Source organism: Pteropus medius, unplaced genomic scaffold (genome assembly GCF_902729225.1).
Source record: "Pteropus medius unplaced genomic scaffold, Ma_sr-lr_union100, whole genome shotgun sequence".
Taxonomy (NCBI): Eukaryota; Metazoa; Chordata; class Mammalia; order Chiroptera; family Pteropodidae; genus Pteropus; species Pteropus medius.
The window spans coordinates 1618286-1641373 of record NW_024344433.1 but is presented as its reverse complement, the minus strand read 5'-3'; the positions used below and the strand labels follow the sequence as shown (position 1 = coordinate 1641373).

At 49.5% G+C, this 23088-nt stretch overlaps 1 protein-coding gene across 1 annotated transcript; it reads left to right on the top strand.

Annotated features, from left to right (window-relative positions):
• Positions 1–2769: 2769 nt before the first annotated feature.
• NCAPH (non-SMC condensin I complex subunit H) lies at positions 2770–22743 on the top strand. Its single transcript, XM_039872555.1, has 17 exons — positions 2770–3012; positions 3157–3247; positions 3898–3990; positions 4313–4451; positions 4829–4953; positions 9179–9368; positions 10364–10455; positions 11158–11360; positions 13671–13819; positions 14391–14497; positions 14843–14965; positions 17197–17301; positions 18328–18510; positions 19118–19231; positions 20694–20785; positions 21158–21233; positions 22239–22743. Exons 1-17 carry the CDS (start codon positions 2774–2776, stop codon positions 22296–22298), a joined length of 2181 nt encoding a protein of 726 aa, XP_039728489.1. The 5' UTR covers positions 2770–2773; the 3' UTR covers positions 22299–22743.
• The last annotated feature ends 345 nt before the right edge of the window (positions 22744–23088 follow it).

The following is a 23088-nucleotide window of genomic DNA, read 5'->3' as shown; positions in this document are numbered from 1 at the left end:
TATCCTTTCTTCTGCAGAATCTCTGTGAATAATGCCTCCCCGCCTCCCCCCGCCCCCCCAAAAAAAGATGTCTGGAACCTGTGAGTGTTATCTTACATGGTAAAAGGGACTTTATGGATGTGATTATGGATTTGAGATGGGGAGATTATTCTGAATTATCTAGATGGGCCCAGTGTTATCACAATGGTTCTTAGGCAGGAGGGTCAGGGCCAGAGAAAGAAACTTGAGGATAAAAAAAAAAAAGAGGCTGGAATGATGGTGGGGAGGGACCACAGCCAAGGAAAGTAGGCTGCTTCTGTAAGCTGAAAAGGCAAAGAAACATATTCTTCCTGAAAGCCTCCAGGACGGTTGCAACCCTGCTGACAGCTTGATTTTAGACTTGACTCCATAACTGGAAGAGAATACGCTTATGTTGTTTTAAACCACCAAATTTGTGATAATTTGTTGCAGCATCAATAGGAAACTAATACAATCTCTTTGCTTCATTCATTCTACCAAGCTGGGGTCTTTTCTATCTTAAAATTACTTTCTTAACCTTATTTCCCTGTCAACTGCCTCCCCTCATCTCTCTCCTTCCATTTACAGATGATTCCTTTTTCTTTGCTTGCTGTGTCCAGTTTCTCTTCTCCCATCTTCTATGGAATCTCAGTTCGTTTGACTTCTCGTCTTCTCCCTGCTAATCTAGAAAAACTGCTACTGTCAAAATCCTCCGTCACTCTTAGGTGGCTAAGTCCAGTGGTCAGTTCTGAGCCTTGATCTGATTTGACCTGTCAGCTGCATTTGATAGTCATACTCCTTCCTCCTTGAAATGTTTCTCACCGGACTTGTAGGTTTCCTCCCTACTTGGCTAGCTGCACATTCCCCATCTTGTTGCTGGTTCCTAATTCTTTCCTTTAAACTTTTGAAGTATTCTAGGACTCAGCCTTCTGCACTTCACTATCTGTGCTCATTTATTTGCAGTTCTCATCTATTCTTATGGCTTTGAATACCCTCTATATGCTCATGGCATCCAAACTTATGTGTCCAGCCTAGGACTTTCCCCAAACTCTAGGCCGACATATCTGCCATGTACCACAGCGGGATGATGACTCAGCTTCCAAAGCCCAGCGTATCCAGACAGCCGGCCTCGCTCCCTCCCCACCCGCAATGTCCCTCTCAGGTCATGGCCACTCTGTTCCTCGGTTGTTCTGGGTAACTTTGGAGTCATCCTTGACTCTTCTGTTTTCTCTCATGCTCACATGTAATCTCTCAGGAGATCAGGAAACTACATCCAGTGTCTGGCCACTTCTTACCACCTCCATTGTCACCTCTCTGGTCTGAGCCACCATCATGTCCTTTATGTGGAGTGAAGGGGGAATTGATTGGACGTGGTGAAAAGGAGGATGGATGAAGAGGTGTTTTAAAATTACACCAGTGTGTTCTCTCATGGTTCTGGAGTCAAGTCTAAAATCAAGGTGTCAGCAGGGCGGCGTTAGTCCTGGAGGCTTCCTGGAATCTGTTTCTTTGTCTTTTCAGCTCCCAGAGCCACCTACTTGTGATCCCTCCCTCCCATCACTCCAGCCTCTTCTGTCCCCACGTCTCCTTCTCTGGTCCTGACCCTCCTGCCTCCCTTGATAAGAACCACTGATTACACCGGGAGATGAGGGTTGCAGCATCTCTGGCTGTCGGTAGCTGCCTCTCAGTGGGTCTTCCTGCTCGTTACTTCTCCCCTTGTCTGTTTTCATTACAATAGCCATTGGGATCTTCTAAAAGCATAAGTTAGGTCACTTTATTCCTCTTCTCACCACTGTCCAATCACTTCCCTTCTCACTCCACCCGAAAGCCAGTCTCTGCAGTGGTGAGTTAGTGAGGCTCTGTGCCCCAGCCAACTGTCTTTCCCTGATCCTGACTCGTTGGAGTCCCTGCTCTACCAGGCCCTGGAGAGCCTGCCCCAGCCCTCTCACTCCACTTCAGCCACGAGTCCTCTCTGACACCCCAGGTGCATCCCTGCCTCTGTGCTTGCTGTTCCCTCTGCTTCCGTGAGCTTCCCCCGAGTAGCTGCGATCTTGATTCTGAAGCCCCCTTCCTGAAGCCTCTCCTGACCACCATGTTTCCACCGGCCACCACCTGCACTCCCCAGCCTTCCTGTCCCCCTTCCAGGCTGCATTTTATCTCCATCTAGCACGCCATCTATTTTCTAACTGCTCACCATGAAAATGTTCAAACACATGGAGACATTGAAAGGCCAAGACAGTTAATAAACAGCTTATACTCACTATAACTGCTAGATATTTCGTTGCAAAAACCGTTTTTCTCTTTGCAGTTAACAAGTAATCCGTGAGTGATTCTTTGGCACATTCTGCTGATTTTACACACCTGTGTTGTTTCTGCTCTGCACGCGGCTGGAATTAGAACCTAGCCTGCCTGACTTGACAGCCCACACCTCACCCTGATCTTTTCTCTGTCTTGCCCAGGAGCCTGGGTCTGTGTGTTTGTTGTTCTGTAGTTTGTGAGCTCATCGGAGGCAGCAACTTTCTGTCACCCACCTTTATATTCCAATGGTGCTTTAGGTTAATGACAGTGGACATTTGTCCTGGATGGGCAAGGGAGCACCAGAAACCCAGTAGTCTCCAAGAAGCCCACACTGTATAGTTTCTAGCCATAGACCATTAGAGTTGGCTGCGATCATGGTGGGAAACACGTAGTGAACTTCTCCACATGGTGGCCCAAGCCCCCTTTAGATCTGGGAAACATCCTGTTGACAGTTCTTGAGCAAGTGTTTTGTTCTATCACAATGAGTAACTCTTCTTCAGAGACCCGTGGACACCCGCACAGTGCCTCCTCGCCGTCAAAAAGGGTGTTCTCCATGCCCCCGCCCCGGAAGGCCCCCTTCAACACACCTGGCACCCCAGTTCTTGAAGACCTCCCTCAGAATGACGATGAGCGGGAACGTCTGCAGCGCAGGCGCTCTCGGGCCTTCGACCTGCAGCTCAGCACAGACTCACCCCGCCTGCTGGCCTCCCCCTCCAGCCGGTGAGTGTGCCCCTAGCATGGGGTCTGGGAGGGAGCCATGGAGTCTGGCATTGCCACACTACCTCATGGATTCTGGGGCTTGATTTTGGAAAGTTACAGTTTCATGGATCCTTGCCAGAATTTTTGGTTTTTGTTTTCATTTAGGAATGGGGACTTTTCAGCTACAATTCCTAAGTTTACAAACACACAGATTACAGAACATTACTCCACCTGCATCAAACTGTCCACTGAGAATGTGAGTATCAGCTGGCTTCTCAGTGTGAATTCGGCAAAGGAAATCTAGCCTGTGTGATGGACGATAACTGCGCGTATCCTTCAACAACTCTTCCTAAGGCTAGCATTTTCAGTGTAGCTTTACTGTTTTTTATAGACCTTTGGTGTGCCTCTTGACAGATCATCTGCCAGTGTGTCAACATGGCTTCGGGGTTCCCAGTGTGAGTCCTGGAGAGGACAGATAGTAGAGTGTAGAGCTAATTGTAAGTTTTAAAGCTAGCTTGAGCTGGAATCTTGTCTCTGCCACTTACAAGCTGTATGGCGAATCACCCAGCCACTCTACTGCAGAGTCTTCTGTAAAACGAGAGTAAGAATAGTGCCTGCCTCATCAAGTTGTTCTGAGGCTGACAGAGTCCCTCCGTATGTGGTGCTTAGGACGGGGCCTGTACATAGTCAGCACCCAGGGATTGTGTGCTGTCACTCTCTAGACCTTGAGAATGAGGAGGGACATGTATGAATTTAGCTGTGTCCCCCTGTGTTTATGGGAAGAAATACCCATGGTGAGATGAGGGCTATCCCTGTTTAAAAACTGAGCTTCCTCTATCAGGGTAGCATCATTTACATGAGCCTGGGCTATAAATAACAAACCTTTCTGCAATTTTCTCTTTCTAGAAAATCACTACCAAGAATGCTTTTGGCTTGCACTTGATTGATTTCATGTCGGAGATTCTTAGACAGAAGGACACTGAACTGACCAACTTTAAGGTGAGATAGGCGCCTACTCCCTCCTGACCCTGAGCGGCTGAGTGACAGGCAGCACAGCACAGACACGGAATTCTACAGATGCTTCAGCGTCTTCTGTGTGTAGGACATTTTATTAGCCATTTTACCCTCCTTCTTAAACTGACAAAATGGGCACAAGCTATCTTTCTGTTGTCCCTTCTATTTCTTGTCAGTCTTAGGGAACTATGCCATTTTTTTCTTGAAGGCAAGTAAGTATTTTCTGTGTTTTGTGTTTCTGTGTTTTGCCTGCTCAGCAGTTCTTTTTTATGCATCCCCATGAGTATAGCTCTGCTTGTCTGACCAGGTGGCTGCAGGCACTCTGGATGCCAGCACCAAGATCTATGCTGTGCGGGTGGATGCTGTCCACGCCGACGTGTACAGAGTCCTCGGGGGACTGGGAAAAGATGTGCCATCTCCGGAAGAGGCAGAGAGCCATGGCACAGGTACACAAGTGGGGATCCAATGAAGGTGAGGGCTTTTTAAAGGGCATAGCCAATTGGTTATTCTTTGAGTAGTACACTGAATGAAGTCACAAGAAAGAATTATCTCATTCTGGTGAAGACATAGACATTTTCAGCAGTGTCTATGATAAGATACTCAAACACTACATTTTGGGGATCTTTGGAAATTGACTTCGGTTAGAAGCCAAATGCTTAATCAAGTAGTTTGGTTTCTCCATCAGCTGCAGCTCAGATGGGCCTGTTGCTGGAGAGAATGGTACATATTTAAGTCACAATCACTTGAGAGTATTGAGGAACTTGAATCAGCAAGTTCAGTTGCATACTCCAGCGCAGTCCTCACGGTCTTATTCCTTCTATAGACAAAAGTGTGACTGAACCAGGAACAACCAAAAAGGCTCCAAAGCCAAAGAAGAAGCACTCACACAAAACCATCGAGCAGAATATAAACAACCTCAACATCTCCGAGGCAGACCGGAAAAGTGAGGTGAGGAGCTGTGCTCAGTGTGGTCTCTGACTCATTTAGGGTTTGGGCTGAGCATGTCTTGCCAGTTTGTGCTTGGTTAGGCCTCTAGGGAGTAAAATATTCAGCTGGTCTCTGCAGTGTCGTCCTCTAGCCTTGCAAAGAAGACCGAAGGGGGCAAGTCCCTGCTCTCCCTCAGCGTTTCAGAATGACTAAGTAGGAGAAGGATGGCAAGTTACCAAGAAATCTGATCGATTACACCATTTATTTACTTTCCTAGTACATGCAGCAGCAGTGGCATAACTGACATCGTGTACTTGCTAGGCTCCCTGTGCTACCTTAAGCCTGTGGCCCGTGTCAATTCACTTAACCCTCACAACATCCTTGTTACATTTTATGAAGAGGTGATCAAGGTGCACGGCTGTTAAGCCTTGGCCAAGATGACTGGTCAGTAGGCCAGGATGTGAAGCTGAGTGGTCTGGCTCCGGAGTCCTTGCTCTAGGCAGCCAACCACCTGGCCAGTCCTAAGGACATCTGCTTAGAGGAATGCTACTAGGGCCTCATTTATAACTAGCACAGTGAATTTGAAACTAACAGGTGTTGTCACAATTTTTTTTTTTTAATTTTGTTGTTAAAAATCAGTATTTCCAAGAACATTCTTATACATATTATTTTGCACTCTTCTGGGAGCGTATCTATGAGGATTCTGAAACGGAATTTCCACTGCCCTGAAAAAGAGTTGTACCAGTTTACACTCCCTCCAGCAGTGGACTAGATTACTTCTTTCTTCTACCTACACAACATTTGTAAATGGTAAGTAAGGTCACGAGGCTGGACTTGACCACCAAGGGAAAGAGTATGTGGGAAAAGAACCAAGCCCGGGGATGCGAAGATGCACACCCCGTCGGCAGGAGGAAAACCAGGAGCATGGCATCCCAGTGAGCGTCTCGGAGGAGGGAGTGATCAGCCACAACAGCCGTGGCAATCTGGGCCACTGGTGAACTTGAGGGAGCCCTGAGGGGCAGAAACTCAGACCTCCAAGGAAAGGGTACTGCTTGGCTGTGCTGGCATCCCCAAGTGCAGAGGACGGGCTTGTGGGCCCGGCACCCAGACCTGAGGAGGGTGTGCCAGTTGGTGCTCTGTCTCAGAGGGGCACACAGTGAGGCTGGTTCTGTGCATGTGAGGAAAAGTGCAGATTGAATTGAGCTACTGCTGCAGATAGGCCCTGCCAAACCCGGGGTGAAGAAGCAGTGCTGGGTGACACAGGAAGAGGACAGCTGCCGAAGGACCAGTCCCTTCTCTCAGCCCTGCAGCCTCCCTCTTGTGCCCCAGTGATGGAGCCCAACAGCGAGCTGCCCGCAAAGCCAAAATGTGGCCCCAGACATGGCATCCAAGAGAGAATGGAAGGCGGGTTTGGAGCAGAGGGGCAGTAGCTTACTAATTGGAAGCGGGGTAAAGTGTCATGATCTATTTTCAAGAAAGTTCTGGTTGGGGTGGTGGGAGGAAGCACATATGCAAAATGCTACCAACTGGAGATCCTAGGTGAAAGCTACATGGAGGGTCAGGTTACTATTCCAACAGTTTGTAGGCTTGAAAGTTTTCATAACAAATGGGAGGAAACAAATAGACTGAGTATAGGCTGTCATTTTGAAGAGTTTTGTGAATTGGAACAGTAATGAGATAGCAAATGGAAGGGAAAGTGAGGTCTAGAGGTGTTTCTGGTTTTGTTTTTGTTTTAAATGGGAGAATTAACAGCAGATTTGTCAATGGCAACAACCTAGCGGGGAAGGAATTATTGGTGATGAAGAAAAGATGCCAGAGTTCTGTCCTGGAGCACAAGAGAAGAGGAGGCCACGGACGGCAGGGGGCGGGATCGAGTGCATGTGCGTGGGGTCAGCATGACTTCCTGTCTTTCTGCACCATAATTAACTGGGGGTGAAGTGCGGAGCAGGCAGGAAGTTGAGTCTAATGATGAAGGTATGTTTGGCTTGCTGAATGTGACGCAGCTACGAAGAGGGACTAGAGTTAAGATCATGTGCCTGGGAGCGATCAGTCACTGCTTAAGGAAGCTGAGTCCAGAGCGGGGAGTGAAGGACAGTGTGAAGTCACAATCAGCAGGCATCAGGCCTGGAGGGGGCAGACTTGTTGATGTCAGAGACACTGGGCTGCATGCTGGAAAGGAGGGGATTGTCGGAGGCACTTAAGATTGAGCGTATGGAGAGGTTGCAGTCACTGCAATGATGCGATGCAGAGAATAGGGAGAGAGTGAACAGCAGAGGAGGGGTAGTGTCATACTCGGTCTCTGAGTCTGGGGTCTTGGGATGAAGCTCAAGACCATTGAGGGAGAGGCTATTGAGAACGGATCAACATATCGATGTTGAGATTCAAAACCTGCAACAGCAGCGAAGTTAGAGGAGAGTAAGGAGCCCAGAGCTAATATCAACATCTGAGAAGGGGGCGGTAGCAACACAGATAGGCAGATGGTGGTGAAGTACGACAGTGTTCACAGCTGAGGGTTTTAAGAATTGGGAAAAATAGTCTGGGAGCTGCCACGAGGAGCGGGGGAAATCGCCGATCCTGCCTGCAGGCCATGGTTTGAGGGTATGGGAAGGAAACAGCCTCGCTAGAGAGGACTGCAGGGGAGGTGATGTCCTTGGGCGGCCACCTTGTCTCCTTAGAACAGTGCCCGCAGCCTCCGTCATTGCCACCTGTCCTTCAAAGCCTTTTTAGATATTCTGTTCCTACCCCTCTTCCTTGAAATTAATTATTAAGGAATAAGATTTTGTCAGGGTTGAGGCTTGGAGAACCACAAATTACTATACTTCCTAAGATTTCGTTCACTCTCCTTCAAGAACCAGTATTCAGCCCCTGAGCGTGTTATGGCCCTATTGAGAATGGATGAGTAAGAGCAAGGAGGTGACAGGAACCGTCAGGAAAGAAGTGGGAGCTGGAGAGAGTTTTGCTAATTACTATGTAGAGGCTCTGGGGGAAAGATCAACTGTTGGGAGGAAGCAGAGACGGGGTGTCAGCATGAGGACATACACTCCTGGTGTCTTGGGTCCTTCATGTGTACCTCATAAATAAACTAAAGGGCAGTAATGCGCTGAGTCCCAGCGGTCTCATGCAGATGGCTGTGGAGAGGCTGAGTGGACAGGCCTGGCTCACTCTAAGTAATGAGGCAGTGCTTCCCTGGGCTGTCTGGCAGTTCTAGCCTATGTTGGCAGAGGACCATGTGGAGGGGTGGGAGGGGGAAGGGGTGGCAGGCACTCTGGGTACAGCATGTGTCTGTTTTCATCTGTGTGTCTGCACTGACCGTGGGTGGCACCAGATTTGGAGGTGGAAGTCCAGATCCTGTTCTTAGCTGTGGCCAGGAGAAGGCTGTGGGTCTCACTCTGTCAAGCTGTAAAGGCATGTTGCACTGCCCTCTCCCCGCTACCACACACACGGGTTTTGCATTAGTGAGTCAATGATGGCCAAGTGCGTCACCCATGGTGACGTACTGGACGCATCTGAAGGAGAGCCATGAAATCCTTCCCACCCACCCTTCTCCAGTTCTCCTTGTTTTTCCTCCTTCTCTCATAATCTGAATATTTATTTCGCTATCATTCTTGCTTTTGTTTCTTCTGGTTCTATAGTGAAAAGTTGGACTCAACAATATGGTTGGAAATTCTGTTTACCAAACACTTTCTTACTGGTGCTAAGTCTTACACTGGCCTTTCCTATTGTTATAAGGAGAAAGCAGGTTGGAGGGAAGCTCTACTCCCTCTCAGGCTGGGGCTGACTAGCTTGGCAGACTCTGCTTATCCTTTACCCGGATCTCTTGGTCGTGTTCTTTCAAATCTTTGACTGTTTTTGGTCAGAGTAATAATAAAATCTTGTGGACAGATCCATCACCCAGGCTTTTTCAGTCAGCAGAATTTGTTCTGATAGCATTCCTATAGAGATGGCTTTTTAATAATGGTAACTTATGGACTGACCAGTGGAAGATCACTATCTAGGTTTCAGCAAGCAGGTGGATGCGTTATAAGCTCGTGACCATGGGCTGTGTACTTGAGCGGTGTATGTCTCTTCTGATCACGTGCAGCCTCTTTTGAACTGGCATCTGCTGGGATGGGCTTTCACCTGGTCAGTGAGAGCAAGTGCAGAGATGTTTCAGTCCGCTGTGTGCAGCCGTGAGGAGCAGGCCCAGTGAGTGGAGTTCGTTTCCGTGGCTCCATACCGTAACCTTGGGTTCCGTGTTTGTGCTCAGATCGATCCCATGTTTCAGAAGATGGCAGCCTCATTTGATGAGGGCAGCACAGCAGGGGTCTTTCTTTCCACCCTCCACTGCCACGACTACAGGAGTGAGCTGCTTTTCCCTTCTGACGCCCAGGCCCTCTCCAGTGGGGGGCCTCCCGAGATGCCGGACCTGGGCTGCGTAGAAATGACAGATTTAAAAGGTGAGTCCACACGGCACCCTTCACCAGAGCATGTCAGCCGTCAGAGATGTTTCTCATAACTGTGGAGTGTAGAAAGCCCATCGTGCTTTTGTGCTTTTTACGTAAATTGCCTGGAAGTTTCCCCTGGAGTGCCAAACTGGGCGTCCTTTCGGGAAAGACTGGCTTCCTGGCTGGTGAGCACGGGTGACACCGTAGTCACCAGCGCCCCCTGCACCTGGTGTACGTGCCCATCCCTCAGATGCCCTTTTAGCAGCCCATCGTCAGTCACATTCTGGAGCTGTGGGCTGACCCCACAGTCAGAGTTTGGACTTGGGAAAGGGCCTGTGAGAGGCTCATCAAGCCAGAAAGGCCTCATTCTAATTTGTTACCAGTCTGGGGCCTGCGGAGAAGCGGGCATTGAGGAACTGTTTGCAGACCCCTGGGCAAGGACTTTATCCCCCTCCCAGCCTGCCTTCCATGCCCCCAGTGAGGGGCTCATCTGAGGCTGCTGTGACAGGCACAGGTAGGGGGTGCCAGGCACGAGGACGCGAGAGCACTGCCTGAGTATAGTCATTGCTCTGTGTTGCGTGAGCCCGACCCCCGCCTCCAAGGCTGGCAGAGGGCACAGCACCTGCTCCTCTTTAGCCTTCTCTCAGGTTCGCTAAGTCAGACAATTTCAGACTGACAACTCGTTTGCTAGGCCAGTGTGCTCAGCTGGGCCTCTAGTGCTGCTAGGTGGTACCTGTCAGGTCCCTTGAGGCCTGAGATGAGCAGCCCCACACGTTGGGCTCTGGGTTTCCCAGCCGCGGCATTCGGCACACAGTGTGTTTCAGAGTTGCATGTCTGTACTTCAGGCCCTGCTCTAGCATTGCACTGATTGCTGGAGTGCTGGCACAGAGCCCACATCCAGTGCTGGGGTGCCTGTGCATCTGCCCACGTGTAGGACCAGAGGTGGCTGTGCCTCTGGTGCCGCTGTGCACGACTGCCCCTAACCGCACTGCTCTCCTGCCTCACAGTGCTCCTGCAGCAGTGCGCCGAGGAACGCCAGATCTGCCCTTCCCTGGCTGGGTTCCAGCTTGCCACGTGGGACAGTGAGGCACATGATGAGGTGCGGTGGGCCTGTGGATGCCTAGGCTCCAGTGGGAACCAATACTGTGGCATCATTTTGATTCAGCCACGACTACAGAAAATATTTGCTTTGGCTCTTTTGTAGAGACCAAAACCTGGGGCAGGAGCGGGGAAAGGGTAGGAATGGGGCGAGTGCCAGCAGGACCGGTGAACAGCTTGATAATGTCAGGAGCCAGCCTGGTGCTCCCATGGGTGAAGTGGCCTGACAAGCCTGGGCGCACACACCGACCAGATTCACTCTTGAGCTTGGTCATCCTGGTGGTCGCTGGCCTCTGGGCTGCTGTCAAGCTCGAGGAATTTCCTGCTCTGAGATTGAGTCCCTTGGCACAGAGTTTCCTGAGAAATTGTCACGTGTCAAGCTTTCCTTTGTTTATTTTTAGCATGGTCCCTTTAGCCTACTTACTATAGCTTCCAAAATAAATGGTCTCCATGGACAACTGTTTTCTCTAAACATGTGGTTAATGGATGTAGATTCCCGTCTCATGTTTTACAAAATGTGCCTAACAGTGCAGCTCCACCCTGTGCACAGAATATAAACGACCCCAGTGTTTTTCTATCATGAGAACGTTGGCTCCGGGGAGGGGGAGGAGGCTGGAAATTGGAATTTAGGGGTGAGAAGGCACATCTAACTGTGACCGGGGTGGTCACGGAAATGACAAGAAACCTCTCTTTGTCCCTTCAGTCTGTGTCAGCCCTGGTAGACAAGTTCAAGAAGAACGATCAGGTATTTGACATCAACATCCCGGTAGAGGACAGTGATGGCAGGGATTCCCCTGATGGACCCCTGGACGACTTTGATGCCAGTGATGAACCCGGCTACACTGCCTCCGGGGATCATGCAGAGTTCAGGAGCTGGAGGGAGCCCTGCCACGGGCAAAGCTGCCAGTAAGGCTCTCTGGGCCCCGGAGAATTTCCTGTGGTAGTCTCCCCAGATTTCCTGCTGGGACAGTCTCATTTCATCTCTGATTGCCTGTGCTGCTGTGCACGTTGTCCACACAGGTGGAGCCATCATGCAACTCATGGTGGAATCACACCTGCCTTTCAATGTTGGCTCATCCACTTATTGTTTATAAAACTGACATTGCAAGAGTTTGTAAGGACAGAGCTCAAGTGGATAAAGTGCTGGGAAAGTAGCTGCTTTGGTGGTGGCATTTGCAATGATGGCTCTAGCAGTGTCATGCAGTGTGCTCCCTTTCCACACACTGCACGTGGTCCGGCTCCTGGCTAAAGTGCTACATAGCATTATAGACAGAAACAGGCTGATGTGTTGCTTACAGAATAAACGCGCCCTGCCTGAAGGGTCAGAGCGGGGCTGAGCAGTGTTGGGTTCCCAGGCAAGCAGGCTGGGACCAAGCAAAGCAGGGAAAACTCAATAAGCAGACGACATTGAGTATCTGGAGCTGGAGATACGACATTGAGTATCTGGAGCTGGTAGAACTGGTCTGCAGTCATTTATAATTTTTATCATTTTTGAAAGCATCCAAGAAAATTGGAGCTCTGGCGGCCATTACTAATATGTGTACTTAATGGATAGCTATTGTTTAAATTTTGAATATGATTTGGAGGCAGGTCCCACAATTCTGTAGTGCTGAGGGCCCCTAAAGGTCTTGAGTGGGCCTGGGTGTAGAACAGGCCCCTGGTAACACCTGTGCCTGTAAGAGCAGCTTTGCAAGCCTGGGACTGTGGGTGGCTGAGCTGGTCGAGTGTGGGGAAAATCTTAGAAGTCCAGTATAGTTTCCCGCTGAGGCAAGAATCCCTTCTAGAGCATGGATTTACTGTCTCCAGGGTAAGAGACTGCCTTCTTGAGCTCAGTTTGTCTGTGTGGAAAATGATTTGATTGATAATATGCCTTCAAATCGGAGTACAGGTCCAGGGCCGAACGTTGGCACCTGAGGGCAAAGTTACCACCTAGGCCCTTTGGCACCTTCTGAGAATTGAGATACGGCAGGCAGCTTGGGGGACATTTTCAACTGTCAGAAGAACTGTCACTCCTCCTAAGTGATGCAGTAACATCTGGGGACCTGATGGCAGCACGGTCACTTCCATTTTATTATTTTGTTAGGACCATAGATGCTTATTTCGAACAGATTTTGGACAAGTGTCTTCATTTCTCGCCCCAGCTCCAGACAGCACAAAACCTTAGACTCCATCCTGGCGATGAGTGCATTGGGAGGCTTACATTTTAGCCTAGGGCTTTGTCCACCCTGAAGCCCCCTACCCTTGGCGCAGTGCTGGCCTGTCCCGGAGCTCACTGTTTGAACTGAAGCGGACCTGGCCTTGCCATGGAAGTCATGCAAGGCGGAGCAGGTGGCTCTTTGTTTTCTCATCCATGAGATGAAGGGTTGGACTAGATGACAATAGCAACACCTTGATAATTACTGACATTGTGCCAGACGCTGTGCTGGGTACCTTTCTTGTGTCATTTCACATAATTTACATAACGTAGCCTTCATCTGCACAACAATCTTATGATTAGATCCTGTTTGCCCCATTTTATAGATGTGAAAATAGGCCCAGAGAGATTAAGTGACGGTTAGGCTGTCAGGAGAAAGCTGCCTCAGGCGTACTAGTAGTTTGCAGAAAGGGTGGAAACAAACCCAAGCTGCCATGTTGGACGGGAGAGTAAGACGCATCACATTTGGCAAAGAATGAGCTGGGTAGCTTAACCGGTTATGAGACTGCAGCATTTGGGGACATCAATTAGATTGACGTCTCCACTTTCAGTAGGCGCTACCACAGAGTTCCGGGAGCCCTCTATGGAGGGTGGTGAGGAGAGGGTGTGAGTGCCAGCATGTGGCAGGAGCCTGTGGGGGAAGAGCCTGAGGCTGGGGAGCAGGGGATGTGCCAGCTCCCAGCCCTGGTGCTCCACTCGTGTGTAGTCTCCATAAAACTTAGCTTCTTCCTGCCTCTGCCTTTGTGTCTCTCAAGGGGGTAAACTCGCATTTACAAAGCACTTTGAAACATCCAAAATACTTGTGTAGATATGACCATATTTTTGTAAAATTAAGAGAAGCAAAGCTTGTTGATGAGGTATTTGCACTGGACTTGCTCTTCACAGTGCTCGTCCATGGAATGATGGGCGGTGGGTGGAACTCCAACTGTATTGCGTGCTACTTGGCACGAGTGCATGTGTGGGCCATACATATCGACATGGACATGACTACACGTGTAAACACGACTGCATGTGTGTTACAGGGAAGAGGCAATCCCCCTCGGCGATGGGGACATCAGGACCATGTGCCCCCTTCTGTCCATGAAGCCAGGAGAATATTCCTATTTCAGCCCCCGCACCATGTCAATGTGGGCCGGGCCGGAGCACTGGCGCTTTAGACCCCGACACAAGCGTACGTATCCCCAGGGGGCCTCGGTAGAGAGGTGGCGGTGACCAGCAGACAGCAGGTCAGCCGAGGAAGGGAGGTGCCAGTCGCTGTCTTGTTGCACCTCCTGGTCAGCTGCAGCAGCACACAGATAAGCCAGCCCACTGGCTGGCTGGTCAGCTGGCCTGGCATGTAGATTCCGTTAAGAGAGAGGCCTCTGAGTGGGAAGAGCCCAGGGAACTGTACTCTTGACTTGGTCCCACCCCTTGGTATCCAGGTGACCTCCAACGATGGCCAGAGGTGGGAATGACCCACAGACTCGGCCCTCGCCAGTTCCTGCATGAGGCAGCCAGAGGTGGGACTTCGAAGGATTATGCCAGCATTTCCTCTTTGAAAAGAAGGGATTAACTAGTATATATACTTTATTGTGTTTTGTTAGCAAAAACAAAATTATAAGTTAAAGATGCAGATCAGGTGTATGATCAGCCTTTCCTAGTGCTTTCACACTGCGGTTGGTGAGGCCATCAGCGTGTCTGGTGGGATGAGGGAGTACCAGCCCCAGGGGTGAATAGTGTGCCATCAGTGTCTCTTTCTGCAGAAGAGACTGCCTTGAAGTCAGAGAACAGAAAGAAGAGCACAAAGAAAGAGTTCGAAATTGACTTTGATGACGACATTGACTTTGATGTGTATTTTAGAAAAGCAAAGGTTTGTGCTGTATCTATTGCTGTTTGTCCTTTCTTAAATTACTCTTCACACTTCTCTTTTTAGATGTGATTTTAAAAAATTTATTATAACTTTAACTCTTAGGGTAAACAGATGGCTTTATTGCCCCTCAGTTTGTACAGGAATCAAGAAATAGTCCCAAATTCAGTGGTTGAATCAAGTTTAGAATATGAATAATATGTAGCAGAGTCGCTGTTTTACACAGAACTGGGAACTCTGATGGTGGACCAGTGATGCCCATAGCCTTTCCGAGCTCCTTCCAAAAGGAATAGGTGTTGACTATTTTTATTAAAGATGCCTAAAAACCCGTTTGTTTTTTATTACTAGGCTCCCACGGTTCTGACCAAGTCCACTCTGGAGAACCAGACCTGCAGAGCCACCACTCTCCCCGCAGACTTCCACTATGAGGCTAATGATCTCGTCAGGCTACACCTCAAACCAGGCACCAGGGTAAGTGCTGTGCCTTGTTCCTCGAGGCCACTGTTGTTGTCGAGCCTGTTTAGAGCATCAGGTACCAAGTGGCTGGCAGTGTGCCAATCAGGCTGTGTCTTGAGGAAAAGATGAGAGCCAGGAAGACTGTGTGGGCCCAGGGGAGTTACCAGGAGGTAGGGGTGAGGCAGAGCTGGAGGGAGAAGCTCACAGGACAGGCGCACACTCATGCTTCGGAGACCTCAGCAGGTTGGATGCGGGACACAGGCTTCCATGCTGCAGTGCTAGGGACACGCATAAAAACTTCTGTTGAAGTTTGTGCACGATGTTAGTTGTTTCTCGATAGTCTCAATTTCTCATTGAAGTTGGGATTCACTAGCCTATGCTTCCCCAGCCCGCCTGGTCTCCCTCATGGGCAAGGTGTAGACAGGAGCCCACTGTGACACATGGGGAAATGGAGGTGCCGTGCACCTGACTGCACCACCTGCGGTCCCTGTCGCCAGGGTAACCCAGCAGTGGTTCATGCTTGTTCCATGTGATCAGAACCCTCTGCTCATTGATTCCTGGTTGTTTTAGTCTGGCATCAGGTGTACAGTCCATCATTCCCTCCTTGTTTTGCCTGTTCGTCCACGAGGTATGAGAATGTATACCCAGTTCCTAAATCCACTGGTATCTCACAGTCCGTGTTTGTAAACCAGCCCTGATGTAGTTTTCTTTCTCGTCAGTACTGCTTGCTTAACAGACCCTCGAACAAGGCAGAGCCAGGGGCACCCACCCCTCCACACAGTCGAAAATCCACTTACAACTTTCCATCACCCCAAAACATAGCTACTAACAGCCTGCTGTGGACCAGAAGCCTTACCGATACATGAACAGTGGATTCACATGTATTTTGTATGTTATGTGTGTTACACATTGTATTCTTACTGTAAAGTAAGCTAGAGAAAAGACATTTACAGTGATTGTTGATAAAATTTGCATGTAAGTGGACCTGTACTGTGTTGTTCAAGGGTCAACTATTAAAAATGCAGAGAGAACTAATACACTATTATATGTCAATTATACCTCAACATGAAAAAACAGACAGAAAGAGATAACACAGCTGCAGTGGTTACTGTGGCTGGGTACTGTCGCTCAGGTGCCCTGGCCATCTCTCTAGCTGGACAATAGCCCCAAGGCCGCCGAGCAGGGCCGAGCTGCAGGGAGTTGGCCCGCATCGAGCTGTCCTGCGTAGGCACAGGAGCCGGTCCTTGTGGGTAGCAGAGCAGCGGCACAGGCACCCGGATCACCACCGTCTCTCAGAGCTATGCTAGGAAACCGTGTCCGATGCCGGTCCACGAACACTGGACACTTAGCGCTCTCCTGGGTAACAGATTGCAGATCAACCAGGCTTCCAGTTCACGTCTTAATGGGGACCCCGATGGCAGCCAACCTGCCCACGGGGGCTCGCTCACCCCTTCTGAAACATTTCTTGTAGACTTGAAACAAGTGGAGCATGTCCCGAGGAGGGGTGCAGCCGCTGTGCCCTCCAAGGCGCAGCAGGAGAAGATGGGCATTTCTTAGTTCAGCAGATGCCTGTTGTTTACCGTGGCCTTTGGATTTGCATTCCAGACACGGTGGAGGCTGCTCTGGGGTATATGGTTGCACTAAAATATTCAGTGTTTTTCTGTACACTCTACATACCTGTAACCCTATTTCTTAACCCCAAAGGCACCCGCTAGTTAAAGTCACTGATGTAAGGGCCTGTGTGTATTTAAAAGTCTGCTCAGCAGGCTCTCCCGAAGGAGAAGCCGATGGGGTCTGGGAGGTGGGACAAGGGTCCCTGGTTGTAATGGTGGGATGGAGAGCTCGATGTTTCTCTGTGGCTCTGTAGGGAGCAGTGGCTGCCCACAGACACAGCGGGGATGGAGTGAGTCTTCTGCCAGTCCTTTAAGCTGCAGCAAGTTGGTTGCTTTTCAGATAGCTGTGGGCAATTTCAATTTGAGTGAAAACCTTTTTCAAGTAAAATTGTGTGCAGACCTAACTGCACACCAGCTGCTCTGACTAACGGGACGGATGGAGGCCCGCGCCCTGCTACCCAGGCTCACACTAGAAAGGGACTGTGTGGCAAGGGCTGCTGGGCTGTGTGGTGCCCTGGGGCCCCCACGACTCGGAGTCTAGGGGCTGTGCAGAGGCATGGAGGTGATGGCCCCACCTCATTAAGTGGCTGCTTTTCTAGAAGATGGTTTCTGTAGTTCTTGCCTTCTTTTCAGTTACTAATGACGGCCCGGAGTGCGGAGACCGAGCATTATGAAGACATCGGAGACTATGACTACGACAACGCCAATGACACCTGCAACTTCTGCCCAGGGTTACAGGTGAGGGGCAGGCCTGTCCTCCCCTCCAAACATCTTTCCTGCCTCCCTCCCCCGACCCCGGGTGGAGGAAGGCTGCAGGAGGCTCTAGTCAGGTGGGTTGGGTGCATGGCCTGCCGTGCTGTTGGCCCTGTGAGCTGGACGAGTGGCCACACTGCAGCAACCCAGCCAGCGTGTGGAGCATTGTCAGACCGCGCAGAGCACTTGTTTCGGTTCTTCTGGAGTTCAAAGGGAAAGAACACTTCTTGCTCTTAGGAGCTGCTATCTTGGTCAAGGAGACAAAACACATTAGCATGAGGAGATAGTGGGTCTTGGAGGAAAAAGTTCATGGTGGGTGGGGGCGGCCTTGGGACCAGGGTATAGCTCTATTGTCGGTTGTCACATGGACTTGCACAAGCTACTCCCGACTTTAGATCCTGGTTTGACTGGATAATGTTTGTCCCTCCTGTGTGTCCACCACTGAGACCCAGTGGTGGTAACAAAAAGGGAAGAACACTAGGCCACGTCTGGGTCCCTGCACATGGGAACAGGGAAGAGAATCAGAAGGAGAGTTTATTCACGTTATTGTCTTACTTGGAGGAGAGTTGGGTTTTTATATTTTAGTGAAACTCCAGACTGACCTCTTGACCAGTGTTTCTCAAACTCAGCGTGCCTAGGGGTCACCAGGAGAGCTGGCTAAGGAACTGGCCCTGGGCCCCACCCCAGAGAGCTGACCTCTCCTGCTGGGCTCGGCTAGGAACAACTCTCCCCCTGGTTCCCAGCAGGACCCCTGATGCCAGAAAATGAAGTCCTAAACTCATTAGAGGTCAAGGGGACACTGGCAACTATGAAGACCGCATTCCTTTTAACTCTCATTCTAGAGGCTTAGTTAACAGATGCCTCCCTCATAGGGTTTATGTGTGACAGGAGGAAAGCTAGAGGCACCTCGAAGTCCATCCTGGGCTGACTCAAAGTATGAGTCTGTTTCTGGGACCTCTCTAAGCCCTGCCACAGCTTCTGCCAAAGTTGAAGAGTTGTTTCCATGCCCAGGATGCTGACAGTGACGATGAAGAGTCGGGTGACTTATTTGTGGGAGCCGTTGGGACCTCTGACCTCTCAGCTTATCCTTGCCATCCACCCAAGACTACACAAGAGGACGATGACACACCTGATGTCCAAGGGTCGGACATCACCAGTTATGGGGAGTCAAACCTGGTAGCTGAGCCTCAGAAGGTAAAGATGGAGCGAGAATTCCATTCCGTAGTGTTCTCTCAAGCTCACTGTCATTTGCCCTATGGATGAGAGTCACCTTGTCTGAGCTTGAGTTTTTCTTCTCAATTTTAACCATTTGCTCTCTCAGTGGCTGATTCTTAAATAGTGCTCTAGGGGATGAACTGATTGATGCTCATTAGGTTCATGTGGAAAAGCCATGTCTCTGAAAGGTGTGATAACCTGGCCACACAAATTATGTGAAGGGGGCCGCAAGCAGAGGGCAGGTTTCTGCCGATTGGGTGAGGCTGGCAGGCTCTGGAAATCCCGGCCAAATTCGGTTCGTATTAAATTGTCCTCATTAAACATCTGTCTGCCTCATGGCAGTGACAGGCCCTCATACGTATTTGACTCGCTTCTCACTCTTGCCCTGAAGTTCCAGAGTAGCCTTGGTGTAGATAGCACTTGACCAAGAAGAAATCAGAACAAGGGACTCTAGTGTGTCCAAAAAGAGCTCTTTAATTCCGTGATTTGAACTCAGTTCTTTCTTTACTTGAACACCAGACTCATTTTACAGTGTGTTGATGGTAAATGTTTCTTCTGCTTAGTTTTCCTCCGTCACCTATTTCAGGTAAATAAAATGGAAATTCACTATGCCAAGACTGCCAAAAAGATGGACATGAAGAAGCTGAAGCAGAGCATGTGGCACCTGCTGACAGAATTCTCCACACAAGCTGATACAGAGGTGACAGGCTCCACTTGTCCTCTAGGTGCTCCACGTGGGGGAGGGGAAGGGAGCCACCAGTGCTCACAGATCCAAGACCCAGAGCTAACGCAGAAGGCGGCACTCAGAAATGGGAGCCATCACACCTGAAAGAGGTGAACTGAGGGTGTGACAGCAGGTCACACACCAGGTGGTAGAGGGTTAACGTGGGACACACTTTACCTTGCTGCTGGTGAGAACACCATGAGAGGACATTTGTGCTGCTTCCAAGTCGCAGCTCAGCAGTGTTTCTCTGCAGAGGCGAGGAAAGACGGGGGGACAGATTCACGGCTGGTGCCATTTAAGTTGATAATTGGCCCTTTTGTACAGCAAATTCTGACACTTCAGGTGCCACATAGTGTTCAGGCCTTTTGATCTAATAATTCTAATTTGGGAAATGTATTCTAAGTAGCAAAGTTAAAAAAAACAAGTACTCTGCTGTCATCTTATCTGTTCTTCAGAGTGAGGTGAAACCTTGTGAACATGTTCCGCTCACGAGAACCTGCCCGCTCCAGGCCTCTTTTCTCGCGCAGTGTTCTGAGCTTCCAGGCTCAGCCCGTACTCTGTGCCTTTTCCTGCTGGCTGAAAAGTGAGAATTCTTGGTCTGATTGAGGACCCCGCGCTGTGTAGTCTCAGATATCTCATAATACTTCAGTTGTATTATAAGATTTTAGCAACTAAAGTGGAATGGGGTACAAATGTAAGAAAAATGTGCCTTTAAAAGGGGTTTCTGCTTAACTTTTGAATTTAAATGACTTATGATACCCTGTCCTCCAGGGATTCCGGTTAATTAAAGGTTTATTTAAAAAAAAAAAAAACTTTTATTATGAAAATGTTCAAACATACTTAAAAATAAAAAATAGAATAGTATAGTGAATGTCTGCTTCCCGTAATGGTCAATGTTTTACCTATGCTGTCACCCAGCTCTGTCCTGTTCCTTCTCCCCACCCCATCATGTACCTTCTGAGTTATTTTAAGGCAGAAGCTATATTCTTTCATAGCTCCTTGCCTTCTAGCAAGGAGGCAGCCCCATGGGGTGGGTGGGTGGGGTGTGTTTGTGTGTGTGTTAAGTGGAAAGCTCCAATCTGCTTTTAGATATGGATTCTGTGCTACTCTGGCTGTATGGTCCAGTTGAAGCTAGAAGTGATCATACCTTTTGTTATTGTTTTGTCTTTTTTCTTATTTTGCAGTTTTTCCTTTACCAGGATCGCGCTTGGCTATGGACACTATGTTTACCAAACCTCAGTAAATGTTGGTGTCATGGTCCAGGGCAGAGGCACTGGTTCCTTCATGGACCCTTTTTCTTGAAAATGTATCTAAGAAACTGTTTTGGTTTCATTCAGATGTGGACTTTTCTTTTTAGAGGTACAACTTTGTGAATTTATGTTGCTCCCTCAAAATCGAACTGACCCCAAGATGTCTGTGAATGTCCTTCTTTTGTTAGGCAAACCACAGCAAGACTGGAAAGGAAGGGGACCCAGTGGAGGTGACTGACAAGAAGATGCTCAGTGGACTCACAAGGGACCTGCAGAAGAGGTGCGTGCCAGCAGACTCAGGGCTGGTGTCTCCGAGCACGGCTGAGGGCACTTCCACCCGAGCCATTGGAGTGATGGGCCTGCTGCACATGACCTGCTGTTGTCACACACCTAGCAGGTCTTCTGTGTCTTCACTGCATTGATGGATGAGTTAACATAGACCAACTTTAAAAGGCGATTTTTTTTCTGTGCCAGTGGTTGGAATGGAATAGGAGATATTTTATTTCCAGATAAGAAACTGGAAAAGCCTGCTTATAAAATGCATCTAAAATACTTCTTTGTTTCTCATTGGACATGTGTGCTCATGTTAGTGAAAGAGCCTTTGTCCTTAGTGCTGCAGTCACCCAGCTAAATACTGCCCTTTGTTTCACAGCCTGCCCCCGCTCATGGCTCAGAACCTATCTGCGCCCCTGGCCTTTGCCTGTCTCCTGCATTTAGCCAATGAAAAGGTAGGTGACTCTGGTAAGCATGGCAGTGTCCTCTTCCTGTTTAAGCTTTTTGTTTAGTCTTTCATGGGTGACCTCATAGGGACTTTACATACAGTGACTTATGTAGTACTTCAACCCAGAGGACTGTCCAGGCACCGAGACGTAACTTAGAAAAAGGCCATCAGTGTGACTCGCAGGACACATTAGATGTGAGAAGAGTCTCCCACTCACCACCAGAACACGACCCTTCTCTGGCCTCCTTCTCCTGTTCCTTCCTTCCCCCTAGGTCACGAGCCTCCCAGGTCATGAATCCCTTCATATGCTATGTGACGGGTTTGGCATGCACCAATGGGTGCTCGGCCCCCTGCCTCTGTGGCCCTGAGTGCCAGCTCCATGTGACTGGTCAGCCATACCTAAGCAACTTCCGGATCCCGAGCTGCAGAGGTCACACTTGGGAGGTGTGGTCTGGGCTTTTCATCACCAGCAGTCCAGGAGTGGGCACAAGAAAGGATGGTTCCGGATGTAGTACATTACACCTCCCCCTAGTGCCATGTAAGGGGTGATGTGTGAATTAGGCAGGACGGGCTCTGACAGTGGCTCAGTCCTAAGGGGACAGTTGCCTGCGACTGACTGGTGGAGAATTCACGGGGCGGGAGGGTGGGCAGAAGCCTGCTCAGAGACGAGAGTGGCTGGACAGGTGAGGAAACATGCTTGGCCCCTGGCAGCCTTTCTACTCATCTCCCCTTTGTTTCTTCAGAGCGGACAGCTTAGCCCTGGGCCTTGCACACAGAGAGATGGTGCAGGGACCAGAGCAGAGGGCTCACCTTCTGCTTTTTCCCTGCAACTGGCAGGTGTTTGAAACCAGCTCTATTGTGTAAACTGTGTTTGCTGTGGCATAATTTTACTTATAACCATGAGACAGACCTCTTTCTTTGCCATCACTGCCTCACTACCACAAGTAGAATTTGTTTTGTGATTCTTGCATTCTTGGTGTGGCGGGTCCATGTGTGTTTGATCCTCCTTCAGAATCTAAAGCTGGAAGGAACCCGGGATCTTTCTGATGTCTTCGTGAGGCAAGGGAACTGATCGCCGGGAGAAGTCAGCAGGAGCGGCTCATCACTGCCCAGTGATCAGGACGTCACTATGGCCACTGCGGTGTGGGGCTCATGGCAGGGCTGTAGCCAGCCAGCTTCCAAGGTTCCCGTTTGTCGCTCTTCCCTCCTACCCCTCATAGTCTGAAACCAGCACCTGGAAGCTGTGCCCTTGACTAGTTTTCTACCCTGTTGTGACACCCTAGGTGGGAGGGGGGAGGGTTGTTCCTAATGATGAAAACCTGCATCCATCTCTGTCTGTGTATGGTCTTGGTCTCCTAACTGATGTGTTGTTCTCCATACTTTACTCGTGTAGAAAATGAGTTCCCAGTTGGTGTTTGTGGTCCTCTAACAGCTACCCAATCCATGTACATGAAATACATCACACGCACCTATAAATGTATATACAGTGCTTAAGAATAAAATCGTTCTGAATAACATGCTTGGCAAAATACTTGAGTGCTCACTAGGTAAATAATAGACCTGGTCCCCGCACTCAAGGGGGACACATCTTGGCATCCAGACAAAATAGCCACGTGTCAGTGTGGGCGCACCTCAGGAAACGCTGAGGTGACATGTCTCGTAGCAGAGCAGAAGGGAGAAGAGTCACTGGCTGAAGACCCAGATTTCAAGATGGGGTCCCTGGGGCCTGTGAATTTTGCTGGAGGGTGGTGGCAGTAAATCTGCTAGCATATCCAGTGGCTCTGAAGAACCTCGTGTGGCATACTTCAGCCTCTTGGCACCACCGTGGGAAGCACACTGTTATTAGTCTCAGAGCAGAGACA

Bases quoted from the DNA above. Each gene is read 5' to 3' on its own strand.
- NCAPH (XM_039872555.1), top strand. From the start codon at position 2,774: ATGAGTAACTCTTCTTCAGAGACCCGTGGACACCCGCACAGTGCCTCC. The intron at 3,013-3,156 runs GTGAGTGTGCCC...GTTTTCATTTAG, and splicing joins CTGGCCTCCCCCTCCAGCCG to GAATGGGGACTTTTCAGCTA. The intron at 3,248-3,897 runs GTGAGTATCAGC...TTCTCTTTCTAG, and splicing joins TCAAACTGTCCACTGAGAAT to AAAATCACTACCAAGAATGC.